General features: G+C 39.1%; 1 protein-coding gene across 4 annotated transcripts in view; it reads right to left on the bottom strand.

Annotated features, from left to right (window-relative positions):
* Positions 1-22,621, bottom strand: part of sema4d (sema domain, immunoglobulin domain (Ig), transmembrane domain (TM) and short cytoplasmic domain, (semaphorin) 4D) — a 266,298-nt gene that overhangs the window by 182,854 nt on the left and 60,823 nt on the right. For 2 of the 4 annotated variants that reach the window (XM_022676661.2, XM_049466337.1), the window contains 14 exons: positions 21,912-22,045; positions 20,013-20,158; positions 18,872-18,934; positions 18,647-18,745; positions 17,347-17,440; positions 17,029-17,145; positions 16,390-16,541; positions 15,279-15,454; positions 13,855-14,011; positions 12,445-12,667; positions 11,391-11,506; positions 8,976-9,151; positions 7,860-7,906; positions 4,603-6,625 (listed from right to left, as the gene is read on the bottom strand). In XM_022676661.2, coding sequence (XP_022532382.2) covers positions 5,619-6,625; positions 7,860-7,906; positions 8,976-9,151; positions 11,391-11,506; positions 12,445-12,667; positions 13,855-14,011; positions 15,279-15,454; positions 16,390-16,541; positions 17,029-17,145; positions 17,347-17,440; positions 18,647-18,745; positions 18,872-18,934; positions 20,013-20,158; positions 21,912-22,008 — 2,670 coding nt within the window. In that variant the 5' untranslated portion in view covers positions 22,009-22,045 and the 3' untranslated portion in view covers positions 4,603-5,618. Of the gene's footprint in view, positions 1-2,529; positions 2,725-3,250; positions 6,626-7,859; positions 7,907-8,975; positions 9,152-11,390; positions 11,507-12,444; positions 12,668-13,854; positions 14,012-15,278; positions 15,455-16,389; positions 16,542-17,028; positions 17,146-17,346; positions 17,441-18,646; positions 18,746-18,871; positions 18,935-20,012; positions 20,159-21,911; positions 22,046-22,621 lie in introns of those variants that run through there. The other 2 variants (XM_049466338.1, XR_007425050.1) reach the window with 2 other exon arrangements.

Below are 22,621 nucleotides of genomic sequence, written 5' to 3'. Positions count from 1 at the left end.
TCGAGATCAAATTCAGCTTTATCTTAAAAATACAAGATTTTAGTTTTTAGTAGTACCTCTGAATTGTCTCTGCTACAACAACGCTTCGATTGGAACTGGATTACAACTATAAAAGTGGATCCTGGTTAATCCTGATCCAATCAAATCGCTTCGAACTTCCTTAAATTGTGCAAATGCAGCTATAAAACCTGCTGCATTTAAGGTGGAATTAAAATTTTGAACTAAGGTTAGATTTATCTTCCTATAACAGATGAATTATAGTTCAGAAGAATAAATAAATGTTTCTCGAAGTTGCTAATGACGCAGTATACTTTTTAACATGTTTATTTTATATATCGTATCGGCTTCTTGAAGGATTGATTCCATTTCCCCTTTTACTGGCTTATTAAGGGTAATTATTATTATTTATTTTTTTTACTATAAACAGTAACCATTACACAAAACAAGACAAAATACAGAAAAATAATGAGAACAACTGTAGGAAATTAGATTTATTTCAGTGAAGAAAAAACTGAACAGCATCAGACTTAAATTCAAAATTTATTCAAGCTCCCTAAAAATTAAAGAAAAAATATGTACAGGCTGAATTTCATATGTACTTATATTTACACTGTACAGGCATCACCATAGTTCATATTGGAGCATGTCAAATACATACTGAACCAAAATATATATTTAAAAAAAAAATTATATCCATTCTGATCATCATGTCATGTTTTACTCTTTTTTAAACTTTTTTGGTGATTTTTTTTTTTTTAAAGATTTCCTCTGAGACGACTCTTCAGCGTCTAGTCCATCACTCCAGTCTCACAGGAATAAAGTCTGATTTAACACATTTAAAAATAAAGAAACAAGTGACAAGTCCCAAGTGACAAACTGATATCTTTGAGAAACAGCTTGTTTAAAAAAAAATCTTAATAAAAATTTAATATATTTTCGGCTATTGCTGTGTGCAAACAAGTCCAGTAAGTCAACAGGAAGCTCAAATCCTGCTTATTTACTCCATATATTCCATCTGCAGATCCCAGTCATGAGGAATATGAGTGTTTGTAGAATATCTGGCAACATGCATCACTCTCAAATAAACACACACACACACATCGCCTCAGTACTCCACAACAGACTCCTCAAAATACACAAAACTAACAGATACAGGAGAAACAGAGCAGAGAAGAACCCTGTACTCCCCAGCCTGAGGAGAACCCGGTTCTACTGTCTGGAGTACTGAGACCTGGAGAGAGAGATCCACACACAGTCCACAGCACACAGCAACAGCAGGCAGAGAGAGAAACGAGGGAAGAGACAGACCGAGGAGAAAAAAGTGAAAGAAAAGAGAAACTGAAGAGAAGAGAAGAGGAAAAGAGAAACTAACTGTATCTTATTAAGAAAATAAATTAATTGAAGAGAAACTAGGAGAGAAGTAGAGTTCAGATGAGTCAAGAAAAAAAGCAGAGAGAAGAGTTGAAAAGAAAAAGGGAACAGTCAAGGGAAGCCAAGAAAAGATGAGAAGACAGGCAAAGAGAAAAACTGAGAAAAGCTGAAAAGACAAAAAGTTGAAAAGAGTGGAGTTGAGAAGAGTCAAGAAGACAGGAACAGGAGAGAAGAGTCCGAAAGAAACACAAACAGTTGAGTTAAATTCCAGAAGACAAGCAAAAAGAAAAGCAGAGAAAAGTCAAAAAGAGGAGAAGAGAGTAAAAAGAGTTGAGTGGAGTCAAAAAAGAAGAGAAGACAAGAGAAGAGTCGAGAAAAAAAGAGGAGAGATGGTATAACAGAAGGGAAGACAGGAGAAGAGAAGAACAAATAAAAAAGAGAGAGATATTAGTAAGATTATTAGAAGTATATTAGAAGACTCGGGTAGAGTTGAGAAGACAAGCAGAGAAAAAAGTTGAAAAGGAAAGGGAACAGTCGAGTCAAACCAAGAAAAGATGGAAAGACAAGCAAAGAGAATAGGTAAGAAATGTTTAAAAAGAGAAGAGATGAAATAAGAAGAGAAGAGTCAAAAAGAAGAGTTAAAAAGAGTTGAGAGAGGAAGACGAGCAAAGAGAAAGCTGAGAAAAGTCGAAAAGAGGAGAAGAGAGTAAAAAAAAGGGTTGGGTCGAGTCGAAGGAGGAGAAGACAAGAGAAGAGTCGAGTCGAGAGAAGAGAGGAAAGATGGTGTAACAGAAGAGAAGACAAGAGAATAGAAGAACCAGTAGGACAAAAGAGAGTAAAAGAGAGCGAGAGATTAGATGAAAGAGTAAGGTAAAGAAAACTTGAGTAGAGTTGAGAAGAGTGAAGAAGATTAGCAAAGAAAACAAAAGAATAAAAGAACTTGAGAGAGTAGGAAACAAAGTCAAGTCGAGAAGAGTCGAGGGAAAAAGAGTTGAGTTGAGTCAAAAGAGGAAGAAGAGACAAGAGAAGAGGAGAGTCGGGAAAAGAAGAGGAGAGATGGTATAACAGAAGAGAAGAGAAAAACAAGATAGAAAGATGGAAAGAAAGAGAGAAATAAAGAGAGAGAGAGTCAGACTGGAGGTCAGAGGTACCACTCACCCAGGGCCAGGCAGTAGAGCAGGAAGGCCTGGTGGGAGTGGACGCCCCAGGACTGCTGAGGCAGAAGTGGGGGGAGGAGCCTGGCCCCCCCACCAACACCCCCCCACACAGAGGAGGAGGAGGAGGGAGAGGAGGAGGAGGAAGAGGAGGAGCGAGAGACTGAGGGTCCGCCTCCAGAGAGGACAGAGGAACAAACTGTGCAGGAAAAGAGGGAGAAGTGCACCAGGGATGGAGGGATGGAGGGACAGGAAAAGAGAGAGAGAGAAAAACAGGACTGAGTGTGAAAATAAGAAATTCAGGAATGGCACAAACAGATATGGAGTTCAGGGTGGGGGAGAGGGGAAGAGGGGGGGGGGGGTTTGGTCTTTTTTAAAGACGATTTGAAGAAAAAATAGAAGAAAGGAGTTTACAGATGATCAGACTATTAATAAAAAACTGAAATAAAAATATTCTAGAGCTGCTAATTTAACATTTAAATAATTATATTTCTTTAAAAACTAAAACGTAAAGCTTTGCTTTTCTCAAAAAATTAAAATAAAGAACTCAAAATAAAGAAATAAAGAAAACAAATAGGGTAACATCCTACAAATCCTGTATTTATAATGTACTATGAATGCAATTATATTGCACTATTTTACATATATAATATTTTACGACAGTGATAATCTTGCATAATGACTCTTTGATGATGAATTTTCTTTGATTTTACCAAATTAAAAACCTCTGGAATATAATCAAGAGGAAGATGGATGAACACAAACCATCAAACCACCAAACTGAACTGCTTGAATTTTTACACCAGGAGTAAAGCAGCATAAAGTTATCCAAAAGCAGTGTGTAAGACTGGTGGAGGAGAACATGATGCCAAGATGCATGAAAAAAAAACTGTGATTAAAAAACAACCAGGGTTATTCCACCAAATATTGAATATTTCTGAACTCTTAAAACTTTATGAATATGAACTTGTTTTCTTTGCATTATTTGAGGTCTGAAAGCTCTGCATCTTTTTTTTTGTTATTTCAGACATTTCTCATTTTCTGTAAATAAATGCTCTAAATGAGAATATTTTTATTTGGGATTTGGGAGAAATGTTGTCTGTAGTTTATAGAATAAAACAACAATGTTCATTTTACTCAAACATAAACCTATAAATAGCAAAATCAGAGAAACTGATTCAGAAACTGAAGTGCTGTCTTGTATTTTTTAACATATATGATGTTATAAAGTACAAGTATGTGGCTTTATAAAGAATTATAATTTTGCAATACCTTTTAATATCTGATCATAAAACACTGAACATATTAATATAAGGCAATGTTATAGTCATATACTTGTAGTTAATAACATACAGTATGTTGCTGTTTGATATATTAGTATTTGAGATATTATGAGTCATTATACAAGCTAATGGCAGTCATTATAATACAGTATGACATTATGAATACAGGATTATACATAGGAAGTGTTACCCAATATGGCCCCCAATGTTACAGCAAGTTGGGACACTTTAAATAATTCATATAATTCATTCAGAGATGTGATCTCTTACGTTCACCAGCAAATAAAACCACAGGGCAGTAAGAACCAAGTCAAATATGTAACACCGATCCAGTTTTTACTGATAATCACCATTTTTCACGGAACACAAGAAACGTTAGGCACTCACAGCGTCGCAGATACAACGAACAGGAACGCGGGATTGGCGGAAATGGGTTTCCCAACGTGGTTTTGTTGATTTTCACCCTTTCGTGCACTTTTTATTCTTATTAAACACCACAAATACTGACAGTGCAGGAGCAAGACCCAGCCAGCTTCAGTCAAAACATTATATGACATCATAACTGACGTGTTTAACCTCATTATTATCTCCAACAGTTTGGTGGAATCAGGAATCAGGAATTTCCCCATCTTGTTTTGCTCACCCTTCATGCAACTCTGTGCAACTCCACTTAACTCAGACACTCAGTATTTGGCGAGCGCAGTATGATGCAGGTCCCTGAGAGTAGTACGCAAAAATGGAGGACTGATCATCACAAGGAATCGTGAGAATGTGGGGGAAAAGGGTTTATTAAAAAAAAAAAAAAAAAAAAATTCTGTCTCTTCTCCCCCCCCCAAAAAAACAAAAACACTACAAATATTTTAGCTCCAATTCAAATTGGAAAAACCTTAAGCTAACTTACCAATTTGGTAAAAAACGTTTCCAATTTGGAATTATATGTGCGCTTAAAGAAGAACTCTGGTGTAAAATAAAAAAAAACACTTTTGCTGTAGTAAAACATGATAAAAAGTTCATATCTTTGATGAACAGCACACCTCTGTTTTCCCACAGCGTTCAGACACCTCCTTACTAGAATCCAGAGAGCCCTGACATTTAAAACGAGGCATTAATAACTTCAGCTCTGAGCGCCGCCATCACTGTACTGACAATGCTATGCAGAGTCTATTTATATATATGTTTATGTCATTATCAGTACAGTGATGGTGGCGCTCTGAGCTGAAGCTAGTAGCGTTATAGGATGTAAACAGTGTTTTTTAATAAGCTTCTTCTTCAGTTTTTTAAGTTATTAATGCCTCGTTTTAAATGTCAGGACTCTCCTCTTGGATTCTAGTAAGGAGGTGTGGAGCTACTTTGAGCTGGATAACGGTGTAAAAAGTGATTTATCAGGGTAAATTATGCCCCGTATCTCCCAGTCTGAAGGGTGTTTGTTGGAGAAACTGTTAAAATTTCTGGATCTCTGAACGCTGTGGGAGAACGGAGGTGTGCTATTCATCAAAGATAAGAACTTTTTTTTTTTATCATGTTTTACTACAACAGTTCTCCTTTAACTAAGTGAATCACGTAAATTACGCAAATCAGCCACTTTTTCTCCCTCCCACCAAATTTTCTGAACACTTTCCGACTGGGATCGTCAAACGACCGCAGGTCAAACAGCGAGAACATTCTCAGTTGAAGAAGATTCACAAAAGGCTGTTCACAATTTTCAGAAACCACCCAGACCATCTTCCAGCTGTCCATCGTCACCTACACTTTTCCTAAAGTGGTTTCGGTTTTTCAGTCAGTGGTCGTCTTTGTGAGTGAATCGTTGGTCTCAGTCTGCGTCTGCGTACTGGATTGGCTGCGATTCACAGTCAACGTCGAAGGGTCGCTGTTTGGAGGGGCTGTCGTCAGCCTCGTCGAAGCTGTGCGACGGGATTTTCCCGTTCCCGTTCCCGCACTCCGGCTCCGTCTCGTATCCCGTGTCTCGTAGCGCGCGGAGCTGCTGCTGCTGCTGCTGCTGAGCCCCGTTCTGCTCCAGTTTCTCCGCGGCGTGCTCCATCAGTCCCGCCTCGCAGGCGATGTACTCCGGCTGCGGCTTTTTGGGCGAGCCGAGGAGGGCGCTACGGAGGCGGAGGCACGGCGCCGGCAGATACTGCATGTAGCAGTTGTAGGTGAGGCAGCAGAGGAAGAGGAGGAAGAAGAGGAGGAAGAGGAAGAGCAGGGCGCTGCTGTTGTCGTACTGAAGATACTTGGCTGACGGGTGTGGGGGGGTTTGACTGGCGTCTGGAGAAGAAGGAGGAGGAGGGGAGACCTTGGGTTGGGGGTTTGCTCTGTTTATACCGCTGGAAAACATGGTGGTGGCGGTGCTGCTGACGGCTGGGGGGGTTAGTGGGGACGCCTCCGTAGATGTTAGTAGAGAGGGTCCTGCGGTGTGACCGTTACCATTACTGTTATTACCTGTGGAGGTGGTGGAGGAGCGCACCGTGGACTGGATGTCTGGATTTAACTCTTCTATGAGGTCAGCCGAGGAAGACGATGATGATTCGCTTTTGGGAAGATCCAGCTGTAGATCAAATCCAGCCACCAGACGGGTAAAGTTCTTCCCTGCTGCCGCCTCGACCGACCAGCACTCATAGCGGCCCTGGTCCTCCGGAGCCACGCTGTAGATCAGCAGACCCGTGTCCCCCATCAGGAGAAAGTTGGAGGCTTCGTTGAGGTCGCTACCGTTTATCTTCCACTGTACCTGCGCCAGGTTAGAGCGCACCCTGCAGGGGAGTTCCGCAGAACTGCCCGGCTTTACCACCATCCGCCGGTAGCTCTCCGCCATCCGCGGCCTCACTGCAGGAGAGACGAGGAAGAGAGAGATTTTGTTACAGAGAGAAACAAACAAACACAGTAGATCATTTACGCCACTTATCTGACACTCTTTTCCTGAGTGACAAAGTTATTCCTGTTCCAGAGACTGACAGCAGGCCTACTTAGTGTCTTAGAGTCTTGCCCAAGGACTCTTATTGGTGTATCACAGCATCCAGTCACCCAGACCTGGAATTGAACCCCCGTCTCCCACATGATAAAGCAGCTCACTGGCAGGTAGTGGTGTTATCCACTGCGCCACACCAACCAAGAAATTTAATTGCGCAAGAAGGCGGAGCAAATACTGTTAATTTGACAAAGAAAGAATAGAAAACAAGAGCACAAACAGATACGTAATTAGTACTTACGTTCGTTTGAGAGCGCGAGATTAGTTGAGGTTTAAGCAGTTTTTTGAAGATTTTGAGGATGGTACAAACTTTTATAGATTATGTAGAGGCAGGTCCAGATTGAAGCTCCTCGGTAAGAAAGTGTAAATTACGACAACGGCTTGTTATTATAATAACAACAATATATGCACAACATTTGGCCTCAGTCATTTTTGCTGACCTCAATCCTGTCTATTGTGTTTACTGTTGTGAATGAGCCAGGGTGTTAATTTGATAGTATATATGCTCAAACTATATATACATATATATATATACATATATATATATATATATATATATATATATATATATATATATATATATATATATATATATATATACGTATATATATATGTATATATATATACATATATATATACGTATATATATATATATATACATATATATACATATATATATATATATATATATATATATATATATATATATATATATACACACACACACACACAGGAATATGTGGTATATTGTTAGGCAGGGCCACCAGGGGGCCCCGTAAGCATAGGGATGCAATTAAAAGTATCCAACTTCCAAAAAAAGTACTGGATGGAGCTCCATCATTTCAAAATTGTTGGAAAACAGACATTCCAGAAACGTTTCACAGCTAAAGCCAGACCACCAGAGCGAAAACTTCTGCATCAGACCACATTAACCTTCTGCCTCTACTCTAAACCTGCTGTCTGACTAACAGCATTAATGCACTTCAGGAAGATGCTGAACAGAGTCTCTTCCACGTCTCATCATCTACCCATCAGCGTCCAAACTGCCAGGAAACATTCATAATGCATTAACGGATGTTCAACAGCACTTACCTGAAGGACATCTGCCTGCATCTCCTCTCAGGTCCTGCAGCAACTTCCTGCAACACGAAAAAACAACAGTTAGCATGTATATAACTGTAGTCTGATCAAGAACTTCTGTGGGTTTTAAATATAATCAGGACATTCCTTTTTAAAGATTTATGTAAACGATTTTTCTACCCATTCACAGGCTACTCAGCTGTATATCTCCGATTAGTAGTGATGCCCCAACACCAGGAGGGTAAAGAAGACCAGCACACGCCTCCTTCGACACATGTGAAGTCAGACTCCGCCTCTCTCTTTTTGAGCTGCTGCTGATGCTGTAGCATTGCCGAGTAGCATCACAGCAGCGCAAACGCTCGGAGGAAAGCAGCACAGCGACTCAGTTCTGATACATCAGCTCACAGACGCAGCCTTGTGCTGATCCACATCACCCTAGGAGTGATGTGGGGAAAGAGAGAGCGCCATCTACTGTACTGTACCCACCCAGAGAGAGAGCAAGGACAACTGTGCTCTCTCAGGGCTCCAGCAGCTGATGGCAAACTGCATAACCAGGATTCGAATCATAGGGGTGATAGGGGATATACAGAGTAGCAGCTGAGTGGGTAGGATAATTGGGCAGATAAATTGGGGAAAAAATGGAAAAATAGAAAATACATTTAAAGAAAACTCTTGACTAGAGATGTACAATATGGACAAAAAATGTGATGCGTGATAACACGGTTGAATATTGCAATATGTTTGAGTTTCAGCCCTCTTTTCGCACAGGCTAAAAAGTAATTACATGTTTTTAATTATTGTGGACCTCTACCTTGCTGCAATGTGTTTATTGTGAAAAATTTGTATCACGATAACGACACAAATACAATTTATCTTGTAGCCCTACCCTTCACTAATCCATAATTTCACACACATCTAAACTGTAACTGCTGAATTGACTGAGCTGCGTGCATGTGCAGACAGATGCACGTATTAATCGTGAAACACATCTATAGAAAGAAGAACAGACTGCAGGGAGCAGAAATCGCGGCTCCAGCACAAGCAGAAGTTAAGAGACAAAAGCCCCCAGCGTACGTGACCCTGCGTCAGTCTCAGCTCAGCGTGAGCAGGTGAGGAAACGTCACTCACCGGCGCTGTGCGTGATCCTGCGTACGGAAAATATTCACACAGGAAGCGGCGTGAGGGTCCCAGGCGCAGTACGGGTCCCGAGCCAGAATACAGTCTGCACATGTCTGGTATTTCTCACAGAACGCAGTGGGGGACTGGACCACGCCCGAGTCAGAACCAGCGTACAGGAACCGGGCCTGTGGAGAACACACACATACATACATACGTTAATATAAACGCAAACACACACAAAATATACAAGAAACGGTTCAAAGACTGTACTCAGAACAGGGTCAAACGAGTCGAGCATATACAGCTCCTATACAGTTTCTCTGATTTTGCTGATTATAGGTTTATATTTGAGTAAAATAAACATTGTTGTTTTATTGTATAAACTACAGACAACATTTCTCCCAAATTACAAATAAAAATATTCTCATTTAGAGCATTTATTTATAGAAGAAAATGAGAAATGGCTGAAAAAAAGAAAGAAAAAAAAAGATGCAGAGCTTAAATTCAGACCTCAAATAATAAAGCAAAGAAAACAAGTTCATATTTATAAAGTTTTAAGAGTTCAGAAATAATCAATATTTGGTGGAATAATCCTGGTTGGTTTTTAATCACAGTTTTTTTTATGCATCTTGGCATCATGTTCTCCTCCACCAGTCTTACACACTGCTTTTGGATAACTTTATGCTGCTTTACTCCTGGTGCAAAAATTCAAGCAGTTCAGTTTGGTGGTTTGATGGTTTGTGATCATCCATCTTCCTCTTGATTATATTCCAGTGGTTTTTAACTTGGTAAATATTTAAAAACAGATTTAAAAGCTGAACTCACACATACACTGATCCTTTTTGCACTTTCTTCACTTTATACTATTGTAATTTGTTTGGATGAGATTTTATATTACATGTATGTTTGCAATGAAAAAAGCAGTGGCTTTTAATCTCAATCTTAATTGTACATGTGTATAACGACAATAAAGGCATTCTATTCTATTTCATTCTAAAATCAAATAAACTCTATATATTTTTAAGAGGTCTGTATGTGATTGGCAGATCTGATCAGATGGACAGTGAGTGTAGAAACACTGGGTTAAGTGTGTCCTACACACCTCTCGCACTCTTCCATTCCTTCAACTGATTTAGACCTGCTAGTCCTAAATTAGTACTTTTTTTTACTAGTAATTACCTTAGTGTTTCATTTGACAAAAAGTGTAAAAAGTTTAAAAGAGTAAAATGAGTAAAGTTGAGCGTTTGTGTCAGACTGGCGTCTAGTTCAGAGTTAAGGACACTCAGGTCACATCAGAGTTCAGTTCAAAGCTCCAGACGTGTGTGTGTGTGTGTGTGTGTGTGTGTGTGTGTAAGACTGAGGCCGTCAGAAAACTTAAAAACAGAAAAAAAACAGAAGCGGTGGGGAGCACCGAACATGAATCATTTTTTTTTCTGTTTTTTTTTCTGTATTTTTTCTTGGTGGAGCCGGTTTTCAGTCGCCTGTCTAAAGAGACGGTCTGTCTCTCCACAGCTGGAAACTTCCCTTTTCCTCAACAGCTGAGGACACATGATTCTGGAGCTACTGATCTCAGCAAGCCCTCTCTTACTCACACACACTCATACAGCTAGTCACTTTAGTAGCATTTAGCAATAGCAAAATAGTGCTTTCAAAATGATGCATACACTCAAGTATACTTCATATGATCCATATATGGGCATCTTCTGAATGATATTCTAATTTTTTTAGATGGCCCTGCATAAAAACTTGAAAAGTTCAGTAATTCAGTTGAATATATAACACTGATATATTATATAGATGTATTAAACACAGAGTGATCTATTTTAAGCGTTTATTTATTTTATTGTTGATGATTATGGCTTATTATATAAGACCAATTGGTACTTTTGATATGCAGTGTGGGCAGTGTGCCAAATCCTGCTGGAAAATGAAATCCACATCTCCATAAAAGTTGTCAGTAGCAGAGTGAAGCTGTAAGATATGAAGTGCTGTAAGATTTTGTGGGAAAACAAAACTGCACTGACTTTAGACTTGATAATAAAACACAGTGGATCAACACCAGCAGATGACATGTCTGGGTATTAAAACATTAAAAACATGAAACCAGAGATTTTATCAAGGGTATTAAAAAGGGTTTAAGAGCCCTGATTTTTGTTTTAGTGGAGTAACTGTAATTACCGTAACTGTTCTGAGAAGAAAAAAAATCAACTAAATTATAAAAGGACTGCTCTGGGGAACTGGATCAGTCCAAAAGTACCAGAGATTATAGTTCCACTGCTTTACAGATTAATAATATGTATAATATATATATACTTTGTTTTTTCCTTTGTTTTTTGATTTGTGACAATACCGTGTTTAAAGCGTCTTTAAACCTTTACAAGGTAGAAGTATTAGTACTATTATTACTTTTGTTATTATCATTACCCCTTGTGTGGACAGCAGCAGAGTTTTGATTGGTTCAGGGTTCTTCAGAAGCTGGAGCTCTTCCACGGTGTGCACGCCCCCTTCATACACCACTGACTTATGCAGAACACCTTTATCTGCAGGAAAACAGCAGGATATTAGTGAATCTGGCAACCTGGCAACACTTAACTAAAGTACAATGTCACAATGTAATAAACAGGACAATGAGCGTGTGAACATGCACTCTCAAAACTATTCACAATCAGATTTCTGCAATCATCTGATTAATCAAGGAGGCGTATATATAAAAAAGCAAACTCTGATTTCTGAGATAAGAAAACTATTTGATTTGATTAAAATCTGATTAGAAGAGCTGGATTTTAGCTCAGTAATGTTATTTCTCGGCATGTAAACTCTAATATCCATATTTTTTTCATTAATATCTAAAATGTGTTCCTTTAAGGTAATAAAACATACATACATATATATATATATATATATATATAAATATATATAAAAGCTCATATACTGTGAGCTTATTGAATGTTTGCAAAGTCATAAAATCTAAAATCAAGCTTTATTTCAGTCATAAAGGCTTAACTTTTTTACCTCAGCTTAAATTTGAAAAAGGCTAAAAAAAAAAATGGGATGGGGTAGTTTGGGAGGGGCACTGGGTGATGTATGGGTTTAGAGGCGGAGCAGACGGGAGAGCTAAATGGGCTAAGCAGTGTGCCTCTGATAGCGGTGAGACACAGACGGTTGGACGTCAGCGGGGGGGGGTTATTATCGATTGTCTTATTTGCATATTGTGATGATGTGTCTGCGTACCAAAGTACACGGAAACATCATCCTCACCTAATCACCCTCACCTATACCACAGTTGAACCTAAGATGGCACTGAAGAGGCAGAAATTAACAAAATAAAAGCGTTTTTTAAAGTTTAGGAAAGGTTTATACATTTTTTAAGCAGGACTGTTATGTTTTATTACATTAAACAAGCACATTTTAGCTATTAATAAAAAATATGGTTTAAATGATTTTAAATTATCTGGTTAACTGATAGACCATGCCTCACCAGTGCCAGTAAAAATGACATCATAGACATTATTGTCGAGGGCGGGGACTCTCTCCACGGCGATCTGGGTGTAATTGATGTCTTTGGCGATGAGGCGGGGGCCGTTGCCGATGGGCAGGACGGGGTCAGCCAGCAGCGGGTGGTCCTTCACAAACTGCAGGGTTTTATCAGGCAGCTGCAGGGAGCTGTCGATGTTCTGCATGCGGTTCTGGTTGTTGATGCACTGTGGGAAAGGGGGAGGGAGGATGTGGGTCAGGTTTGTGAGATGCTGTCAGGAAACTGTAGAAAAACGAGAGAAATTCATGTGCAAAACATGTGGTTGGTGTAACGCTGTGGGTGACTCTACCATCTTCCGTCTGTCAGAATATAGTAGAGTTAAAGAATTTCCTATTTGGAAATAAGTAAGTCTGACATCTGAGCTCAAATGGAACAGAGCAGCAACAGAGCAGCGAGAGCCAATAAGGAGCCCCGAAAAACGGCATGTTTAAGTTCATTTTTACTCCTGTACTCGCTTACTGCAAATTACTACTACTAGAGAAAGTGTCAGCATCACTTATTACACGCAGTATCAGTTTACTACACTTTCACAAACAGGTTGTTTTTCAGATGTAACTTTATATGGGCTGTACAGGGATAGGGTAGTATTGTTAGCTAAGCTAACTTAGCCTTAGCTAGCATCTGTTTGCTTATCGAAAGACTGCAGAAAGAAGGCATTTCTCTGTGTACATTTTACTTACTCACATGTGACTTGAGTTGCACAGCAGCTACATTCTCACTTTACATTTATAATGCATCATGCATCGTCATGCAACATCTAGTGCACAACAGCAAGCATTGCAGAGCAGACCAGGCTTTTCACCCACACACCACACTGTTTTTTCAGAGTAAAAAAAATTAACTAAACATACTCTGTAAATTTCTTGCGTGTAAGCACTCACTGTAATAAAACAATATATATTCTTTTATTTTTACCCATTTTCTGCCAATTCAGCTAGTCAGCTCCTCAGCTGTATATGTATCCCTCATCACTAGTGATGCCAAAACACAAGGAGGGTAAACACAAGCATATGTAAAGTCAGACTCCGCCTCTTTTTGAACTGCTGCTGATGCTGTAGCATCACAGCGCTAACACTCGGAGAAAAAACAGCATAGGGACTCGGTTCTGATACATCAGCTCACAGACGCAGCCTTGTGCTGATCCACATCACCCTAGGAGTGATGAGGGGAAAGAGAGAGCGCCATCTACTGTACTGTACCCACCCAGAGAGAAACAGCAAGGACAACTGTGCTCTCTCAGGGCTCCTGCAGATGATGGCAAGCTGCATGACCGGGATTCGAACTCAGCGATCTCCCGATCATACTGGCAGTGTTTTAGCATTTTAACGGTAGTTATATATGATAAATACACACCGCTCCAGGTCGAGGCGTGGGCGTGATTCCGTTGTATCTGACCCACTTGGTGTGAGACTGCTCCACTGTGGCTTTTTGCATGTACTTCCCTTTGGAGAAAACCTCGTCCACTGACGTCATGTTATACGCACAGACAGCAGACAGACCCACGTTACCCCTGAGAGAGAGACAGACAGAGAGAGACAGACAGAAAACAATTGAACAAAATAAAATACTTCCTCATGCTATTAAAATCCAGTTCTCCTATCAGAACTGCAGCTTCCTGTTCTGATTGTGATACTGATTGTGTTAATGTGATACTGCATGTGGGTGGTGATGATCGTGGTCATGGGATGACTAACAGATAGGGGCAGTATCAATATATTCAAATCAGTTTCCTGTGTCTGTAAGTATCTGGTCATTTTAACTTTTTTTAACTTCCAGTTAACCGTCTGGTAGAGCACATTTGAGTCATTATGGGCTTTATTTTAGTGATTTATAGGTGATCGGTCAACCAAGACCAAACAACACAGCTTGATTTAGGGCGTGTCTGTGTGTCTTTGGTATATTAGGGACCCAAAAAAATGCTAAGTGCAGTACAAATTCTCTTAATTAATCATGGGTGTTTTTAATTTTGGGCGTAATGTGAAATAAACCAATCAGTGTATCTTTTGACACCATAACCTTTCAGAGCCAGGTGAGCTCTGACTTTGGCATATTGCTATTTTAACTGTGCAGCACTTCTGAGCTTCTTGGCAGACGAACCTGACCTGCTCGTTCACACTGTGAAGGTGCGTTAGCAGGTAATTTACAAGAACAGCAATGTTAATTTATTTAGTATTCTGTTTAATATTGATGTAAAAGCTGTATTTGCTTGTTTGTGTTTAATGAGCGGTGGTGTATGGACATTAAGCGCACTGTGTGACGCACTTGCATAGCTGAAACAGGAAGGAGCTGTCAGGGTTTAAATCAGTCAGTGGAGCACCTCAGTTTTCTGCTGCCAAGATAGCAATACGCCAGATATTTACCTGAACCAACCTCATATCCAGAATGGTGTAGAGATATCCCTAAACTCTGAGGCTATTTAAACAATGCAGGCACAAGATGTTAAAATACACTGTTGGCAGGGTGTAAGATAGCAATAAATATGGCGACGCACCTCATGCAGGGTGTAAAATAGAGCCCCTTATCTTAATCAAAAAGTTGATTGTGAACTAAACCCAACCTGATTGTTCCATCTCTACCAATCATCCATAAACAACTCTGCAAATGTTTATTATTTTTTTGTGGAATTTTCAAAAGGTACGCATATTATTTTCTGCATATTACAGTTTCAGAAGCTTTGATGAATAGAATTATATGAAATAAAGTAACTATACAATGCAATTCTATTTTTTAATTCTAACTAAGTTTAGTTAAATAGTGAGTTTAGTTATCAGACTCACCACTGTGAGGTGAAGACTCCGTATATGACCGTCTCTCTCCAGTCTGGGGTCTTCAGTATAAACACATCATGAACCACATTAAAGACGAAGTTGAGTTCAGGCATGGAGCACACCAGCTTCGCCTTCAGGAAGGACGTCCACTTCTTCTGCAGAGTCCTCTGACCTCCCTGATCCCCCTGAATAACAGAGTTAAAAGAAGAGAGAGAGAAATATATATATATATCTGTTTTACTGAATTTCTGAAAATTCACACACTGATCCATACTGCCCAGCCTCACACCTATAGAATAACAACACATTTAAATACCCAAATATCACCATTTTTATTTTAATTTGCTTTACTGACCTTTTATACTTCACTGAAACATGGTGTAGAATTAAAAAATAAACATTTTCAGTGTAATTTTACAAATCTGAGGCTGAGAAAAGAGACTTTAATTGTTATGTTTTAAAGCAAATTACTGAAATGAGTAGTTTATGGACTGAACAATGAGAATGCGTAATTTGATTAGTGAAATTACTGCCTTAATGTGATTTTCTAAATGGAATAATGGAGATGTATAAGATAAGTGTCTCTGTATTAGAAGCTGCCAGAAGGAAATATGAGTTGAGTTTTTTGTTTTTTTTTTGGTTTTTGTGCTTCTGTCAGAAACCTGTTAGGAAGTTGTTTATATAGCAAACATATTAAGATATATTAAGATAACATTAACTGAAATTTAAGGGTTAAGAAGTTACTCTTGCTTCTTTTTTCAGTATAAAAGCTGCTTGTAAGGTTAAAGGGAGCTGCTTGATATTCATACATTTGTTTTTTAATTGGTTATAAACAAGTTCTATTGTGCTTTATTGTGTTTTTAATCCTTTAAAAATAAATAGAAAAAATATTTTACATATTTGATTGATATATTTGATATATTAACTGGAGCTGTTTAAATAAATCTATATTGCATGCAATTACAATGATCATGGCTCATATATTGAAAGAGTATTGAGATTTGATTATTTTCCTGTATGGCTCAGCTGTACTGTAGTGTAGTGTGTGAGGAGAAAGGGAAAGGGCGGAGGATGTATCAGTGTGAGGAGAGCAGGTAGCAGGTGAGAGTGATGATCTCACCTTACAGACGCGGGCGATACGAGGGATCAGCAGTTTACCAAAGAATTCATACTCCACCGAAACTTCAGTAAAGAAATAGTAGATCTTATCATCATCTCCATCTGCACTGTTCCTCCCCTCCCTGATCACATCCGCAAACACAAAACTCGGCTCTGCAGCAGAAACACGGGGAGAATTAGATATATCACACACACACACACACACACACACACACACACACACAACACACTGACAGAGAGAGAAAGAGAGACATACAAACACAAAACTCGGCTCTGCAGCAGAAACACAGCAAAACTAGACATAACACACACAACTACACAACTACACACACAATCACACACACACAATCACACACACAATCACACACACAATCACACACACAATCACACACACACAATCACAGAGAAAGAGAGAAAGAAACACAGGCAATCACACACAATCGTGCGCACACTTAACAAAACTATTGTCTATATCAACCACTATAAGAAAAAAATCTATCATAAGTAAATGACTGTAGTAGATTCTAAATATTAGGTACAGAAGGTATAAGGTATTTATACTAAGGTATAAATGAGTTAATATCTGTTTTTATTAAAGCAGGGGTTTGATATGGTTCAGATGAGATGTGTTTAAGGGTACCGTTGAGCCAGGAAGTGGAGTACTCTGTACGCAGGAGGCTCTGAGAGAGGGAGTACCGGGAGATGATCGGCTCGCTGCCCAGGAAGTTATACGCCGTGCCCGAGTACAGCTCCCCATCTGAATATATAACACACACAAATTAACATAAATACAGACACACCACCCACTGCACCATCCACCCATCTGATACCAACAATCAGCCTCGCTCCCAATCCCATAATATCCAGGATTCATATACTGTTTTAATATATACTGTTTTATTATATACTGTTTTATTATATACTGTTTTATTATATACTGTGAGATTCAGATACTCACCAACCATCACAGTGGTGAAACTCTGTGCTGGATCATACGAACACTTCCCTCTACCATCCTCCTGTTTATTCATCAACCTGAAATCTGATAACGACTGCAGAGAGAGAGAGAGAGAGAGAGAGAGAGAGAGAGTGAGAGAGAGTGAGAGAGAGAGAGATCTGTAATCATCTAATGACTATTAACAACCCGTGAATAAAATTTACACATTAAGAAAAAGAGAAAGAGAAAAAGAGTCAAAAAAAGAAAAGCAAAGACTGAATGCTACAGAAAATTAAATGGTTCAAAAGAAAAAGAAAAGAAATACAGAATGTACAAATACAGAAAAACTAAAATAAAAAAAGGAAAGAATAAAAATTAACTGATAGAGAAAATGTAAGAAAGAAAGACAGAAAGAAAAACAGAAAAACAAAAAGAAAGAAAGACAGACAAAGACAGAATGACAGAAAGAGAAAAAAACAGATAGACAGACAGGCAGACAGAAAGAAAGAGCCTGATGGACAGTGGACAAAATACCCTACAGTGTTACAATACCGACCCACCAATACTGCTTTTTCAAATGCATAAAAAATAAAATAACAGGTTTATAAAAATAATAATAATAATAATAATAATAATAATAATAATGATAATAATATTAGAAGGTGCTAAATTAAATATTAAAAATTTTTGTTCTACTTAACGAGTGTTTTTTAACCACCCTTTTGACAGTTAAACAGAGAGAGAAGTGAGAAAGTGTGAGGGGTAAAATTCTCACAGCCTCTCGCGCTCTCTCTCTCTCTCTTTCTCTCTCTCTCTCTCTTTCTCTTTCTCTCTGTTTCCTGAAGAGCAGCCGTGACCTGTGTAACATTTCACACAGTGTAGAAGAAACACAGACCAGCGTCCAGAGCAGCTATCTAAACATCTAAACACCAGCCAGAGCAGATAACCCCGCCCCCTTATCCTCCAGCCCCGCCCAAACATCCTAATCTACAGGAACTGAACCAACCAGAGCAACCACGTCATCTGCTGGTGTTGATCCACTGTGTTTTATCATCAAGTCTAAAGTTTTTCCGTGAAATCTTACAGCACTTCATATCTTACAGCTTCCCTCTGCTGAGAAATAACTTTTATGGAGATGCAGATTTCATTTTACAGCAGGACTTGGCACACTGCCACAGTGTTCTAATTTTCTGAGACACTGATTTTTGTTTTTTTATTGGCTGTAAGCTTCATAATCAATATTTAGAATCGAATAACTGAAATAAAGTAACTTTTCAATGATATTTTAATATTTTGAGATGCACTAGTACACTCCACTCACCAGGTAATCACAGTTCGGCTGAAAGGCGTAGGTCCCACACACGTACAGGTGGTGATCATCATACACCTGAAGAACCCGAATGTAGTTTAGACATTCCTTCTGCAAAACACACAGGGGGGGGGGGGAATTATTATATTCAGAGAAAAACAGGAAAACCTGATATAAAAAAATATATAGATATATAAATAAAATTTAATACAAATATTTAAAAGTATAAAAATGTACCTCTTTAGATTTCCCCTTTGAGACACACATGTCCATGTGAGTCTTTGAAACCTGCCAGGAAACCTGCAAAACACAATTATTTCACAAATATATTCAATATTATTTCAAACCAATTTCCAATATACAATATTTACAGCATATACAGCATATACAGCAAAAAAGGAGTTTATCCTGCTTTTGTTGGAGTAACTGTCTCTACTGTCCAGAGAAGACTCTAAAAGTCTACCTAATAATGTAATATTTCTATCAGGATTCAATTGTTTTCTGCTCCAGAGAGTTCTATTTATTTGGCAATACATACAATACAGGGTCTAGACAAATGGTGTCCAAACTTTTTTTGTTGGGGGCCAGAAGGAGAAATATATTTGAAGTCACAGACCACAGACTCTATAATAAAACAAATAATGAAATATACCACTTTAAATAATACTTTTTCCTGATTATTTCATTTACACACCATTTTACTTGACTTACTTTATTTATCTTTGACAGTGTTGTGTAAATTAAGATTTTTTCATTTCATGATGTCTCTTAATATAAAACTCCTTAATTACGGCAACTTTTAGACTCTTTGTCCCGTTTTTCTGCTCTAGAAATGCGCACCCTCTCCGCTTTTAGACTCTTTGGCCCGTTTTTCTGCTCTAGAAATGCGCACCCTCTCCGCTTTTAGACTCTTTGGCCCGTTTTTCTGCTCTAGAAATGCGCACTCTCTCCACTTTTAGACTCTTTGGCCCGTTTTTCTGCTCTAGAAATGCGCACTCTCTCCACTTTTAGACTCTTTGGCCCGTTTTTCTGCTCTAGAAATGCGCACTCTCTCCACTTTTAGACTCTTTGTCCCGTTTTTCTGCACTAGAAATGCGCACCCTCTCCGCTTTTAGACTCTTTGGCCCGTTTTTCTGCTCTAGAAATGCGCAACTTTCATTCTATTTCTAAAATACCTCGCGGGCCACTCAAAAAAGGAAACGGGCCCCAAATGGCCCGCGGGCCGTAGTTTGGACACCCCAGGTCTAGACAAATGGTGTGTGCTTTTGCACATCTGTGTCAGCAATGGGTGCAGTGTAAAGTATCTGAATGCATAAGAAAGGAGTGTCCACTAGGGCTGTGTACTGACAAAGCTTGGAGATATGATCTGAAGGCTCACCTGGTTCTTCTTAACGGAGACGTTGTCCTTGCTGAGCTCGAAGACGGCCTCCCGCGCCCCGACGTACAGCGCCCCCCTCTCCTCGTTCAGCAGCAGCGTGGAGTAGTTAAACACCCCCGACTCCCAAAACTCCAGCAAGTTCACGTCTGCACACAAACAGGGTCAAGGGTTAAGTCTTATTTAATTTAATAGATCTCATATCTAGTTGTGTCTCTAGTATAAATGAATGCTATGTGAGCTACAGGGGTTGGACAATGAAACTGAAACCCCTGGCATTTTAGTCATTTTTGTCAAAATCTGTCAAGAGCAGAGTGTGAAGGTTCAATTAGCAGGGTAAGAGCACAGTTCTGCTCTAAATATTGCAATGCACACTATAACATTATGGGTGACATACCAGAGTTCAAAAGAGGACAAATTGTTGGTGCACGTCTTGCTGGAGCATCTGTGACCAAGACAGCAAGTCTTTGTGATGCATCAAGAGACACGGTATCCAGGGTAATTTCAGCATACCACCAAGAAGCACCAACCACATCCAACAGGATTAACTGTGGATGCTGTAAGAGGAAGCTGTCTGAAAGGGATGTTCGGGTGCTAACCCGGATTGTATCCAATAAACATAAAACCACGGCTGATCAAATCACGGCAGAATTCAATGTTCACCTCAACTCTCCTGTTTCCACCAGAACTGTCCGTCACCACAATCAATTATTGTGCTCTAAAACCAGGTGTTTCAGTTTCATTCTCCAAACCCTGTAGTTTCTGTGAAAAAAAAATGATGCTCCGGTTATTCGGTATAACACAGCTTTAGTCCGGTGGAGGAGTGGGCGGGGCAGTAAGAAACGATAGGATTTCTGCTCTTGCTCATGAATATGCATACATGCAAATATATTGCAGACATTTTTACACTAATAACAGTTTTTGCAATGTCATATGTTACTTTATAACATGTGTAATAATGCCCTGCTAAGTGCAGTTCAGTTCAGCCACTGACCTAGAGTCTTTTAGAGTCTCTGTAAAACACCAAATCCACCGGAGATCCTATTTAAACCTATAGTTACACACAGATGGTTATAGTCCAGGTCCACCCCGGGGTTTTGTTGGGTTCTGATAGAGTTTGTGTGTAAAATTGTCAGTGTTTTGTCTGCAGCAGTGTCTGAATGTTTGTGGGTCGCTGAGTTTCACCTGCAGGGGTCTTTTATCTCACGCACATTTCTGACAGGCACCTGTTTAGCAGCAGCTGAGGTTTATAATGTGACAGGATGTGGCAGATATAATTACATTGCGTGTGTGTGTGTGTGTGTGTGTGCTAAAGCAGAAATGGAGATGTAGACTTAGAGTTTCAGCTTTCATCGTCTATATGGCCCACACACACACACACACACACACACACACACACACACTCATGCAACTGAACCCACACTTGTAGAACACACATGTGCGCACACTTACACACCTACAGCGAAGAACAAACCTTTACAAAAGTATAAATCACTGCATTCACACACACACTCTGTCACTATGATTTTACATTAAAACACATTATAATGAGGGGAAACACACACACACACACACACAATATAAATTTTTATATTAGTATTTTTTGGCCTCAACTTCCTGCTGTAATTCAATCTTTTTTGCTGTGTTTAGGAAATATCGCTACAGCCGAGATCAATGATTACCAAAACAATCATTTTACTAATAATAAATAAATCCAAATACTATGAAAAGTGTGTGAAATAATATTTAAAGGACATTATATCAGCCACAGAGTACCAACTCTAAACCACGTGGAAGAGTATTGAGTATAAAGCACTTTTTTAATAATTCAAAATTATTCACAATTTCTGTGCATAAAAACACCAAAACCAGCTAAATAACTCATTTTAAAGCACTTCTTACCTTCACGTCTCCATGAACTTCTTGGAACACTGGAGGGTCCATGAGCAGAAACTTCCAGAAGCAATCCCAGGAAGACTCCCAACACGCTGAGAGCCATGTTAGACTCCGGGATCTTGGGTAGCGTGAGGTTACCTCTGTGAACGACAGAGACAGAGACGGAGGGATGTTAAAGAAAGAGAGAGAGACAAGATCTCTAAACTACAGATCTTATCCTCCACACACTGAGAGAGAACATCAGTCGACCCGCGCTTATAAACGCTCTGTAGGAACTTCCTTTACAGCACTTCCTTTTCTCAGTCCGAAAAAAAAAATCAGCAATTCATTTACTTAGAAAAGAAACAGAAATTGAACAAAAAAAACACAAAGAAATGAGTTTATATGTCAATAATAGCTCCTGTAGGTGTAAGGTGTGAGTAATGTCTCAATATTTTTCTGCATATTCTTGTATATTTCTCATGACATCATATCGTAATTTCCAGGCTATTGAGAGCATCTGAATATAAGCCACTCCCACAAAGAAAAAAAATACCAAAAATATTCTACATAACGTATTTTTCACACTATAAGGCGCATTTAAATTTTTTACTACCAAAAATCATCAGTCAGGTATTAAGAAGCAGTAAAGCCACGCCACTGAAGTACAGAGTTATACAGGAGTTTCAGTTTAGTTCTCCAGCAGTATTAGCATTAGCTGCTAACCATGCTAACCA

Source organism: Astyanax mexicanus, chromosome 17 (genome assembly GCF_023375975.1).
Source record: "Astyanax mexicanus isolate ESR-SI-001 chromosome 17, AstMex3_surface, whole genome shotgun sequence".
NCBI lineage: Eukaryota > Metazoa > Chordata > Actinopteri > Characiformes > Acestrorhamphidae > Astyanax > Astyanax mexicanus.
This window is presented reverse-complemented; position numbering and strand designations above follow the sequence as displayed.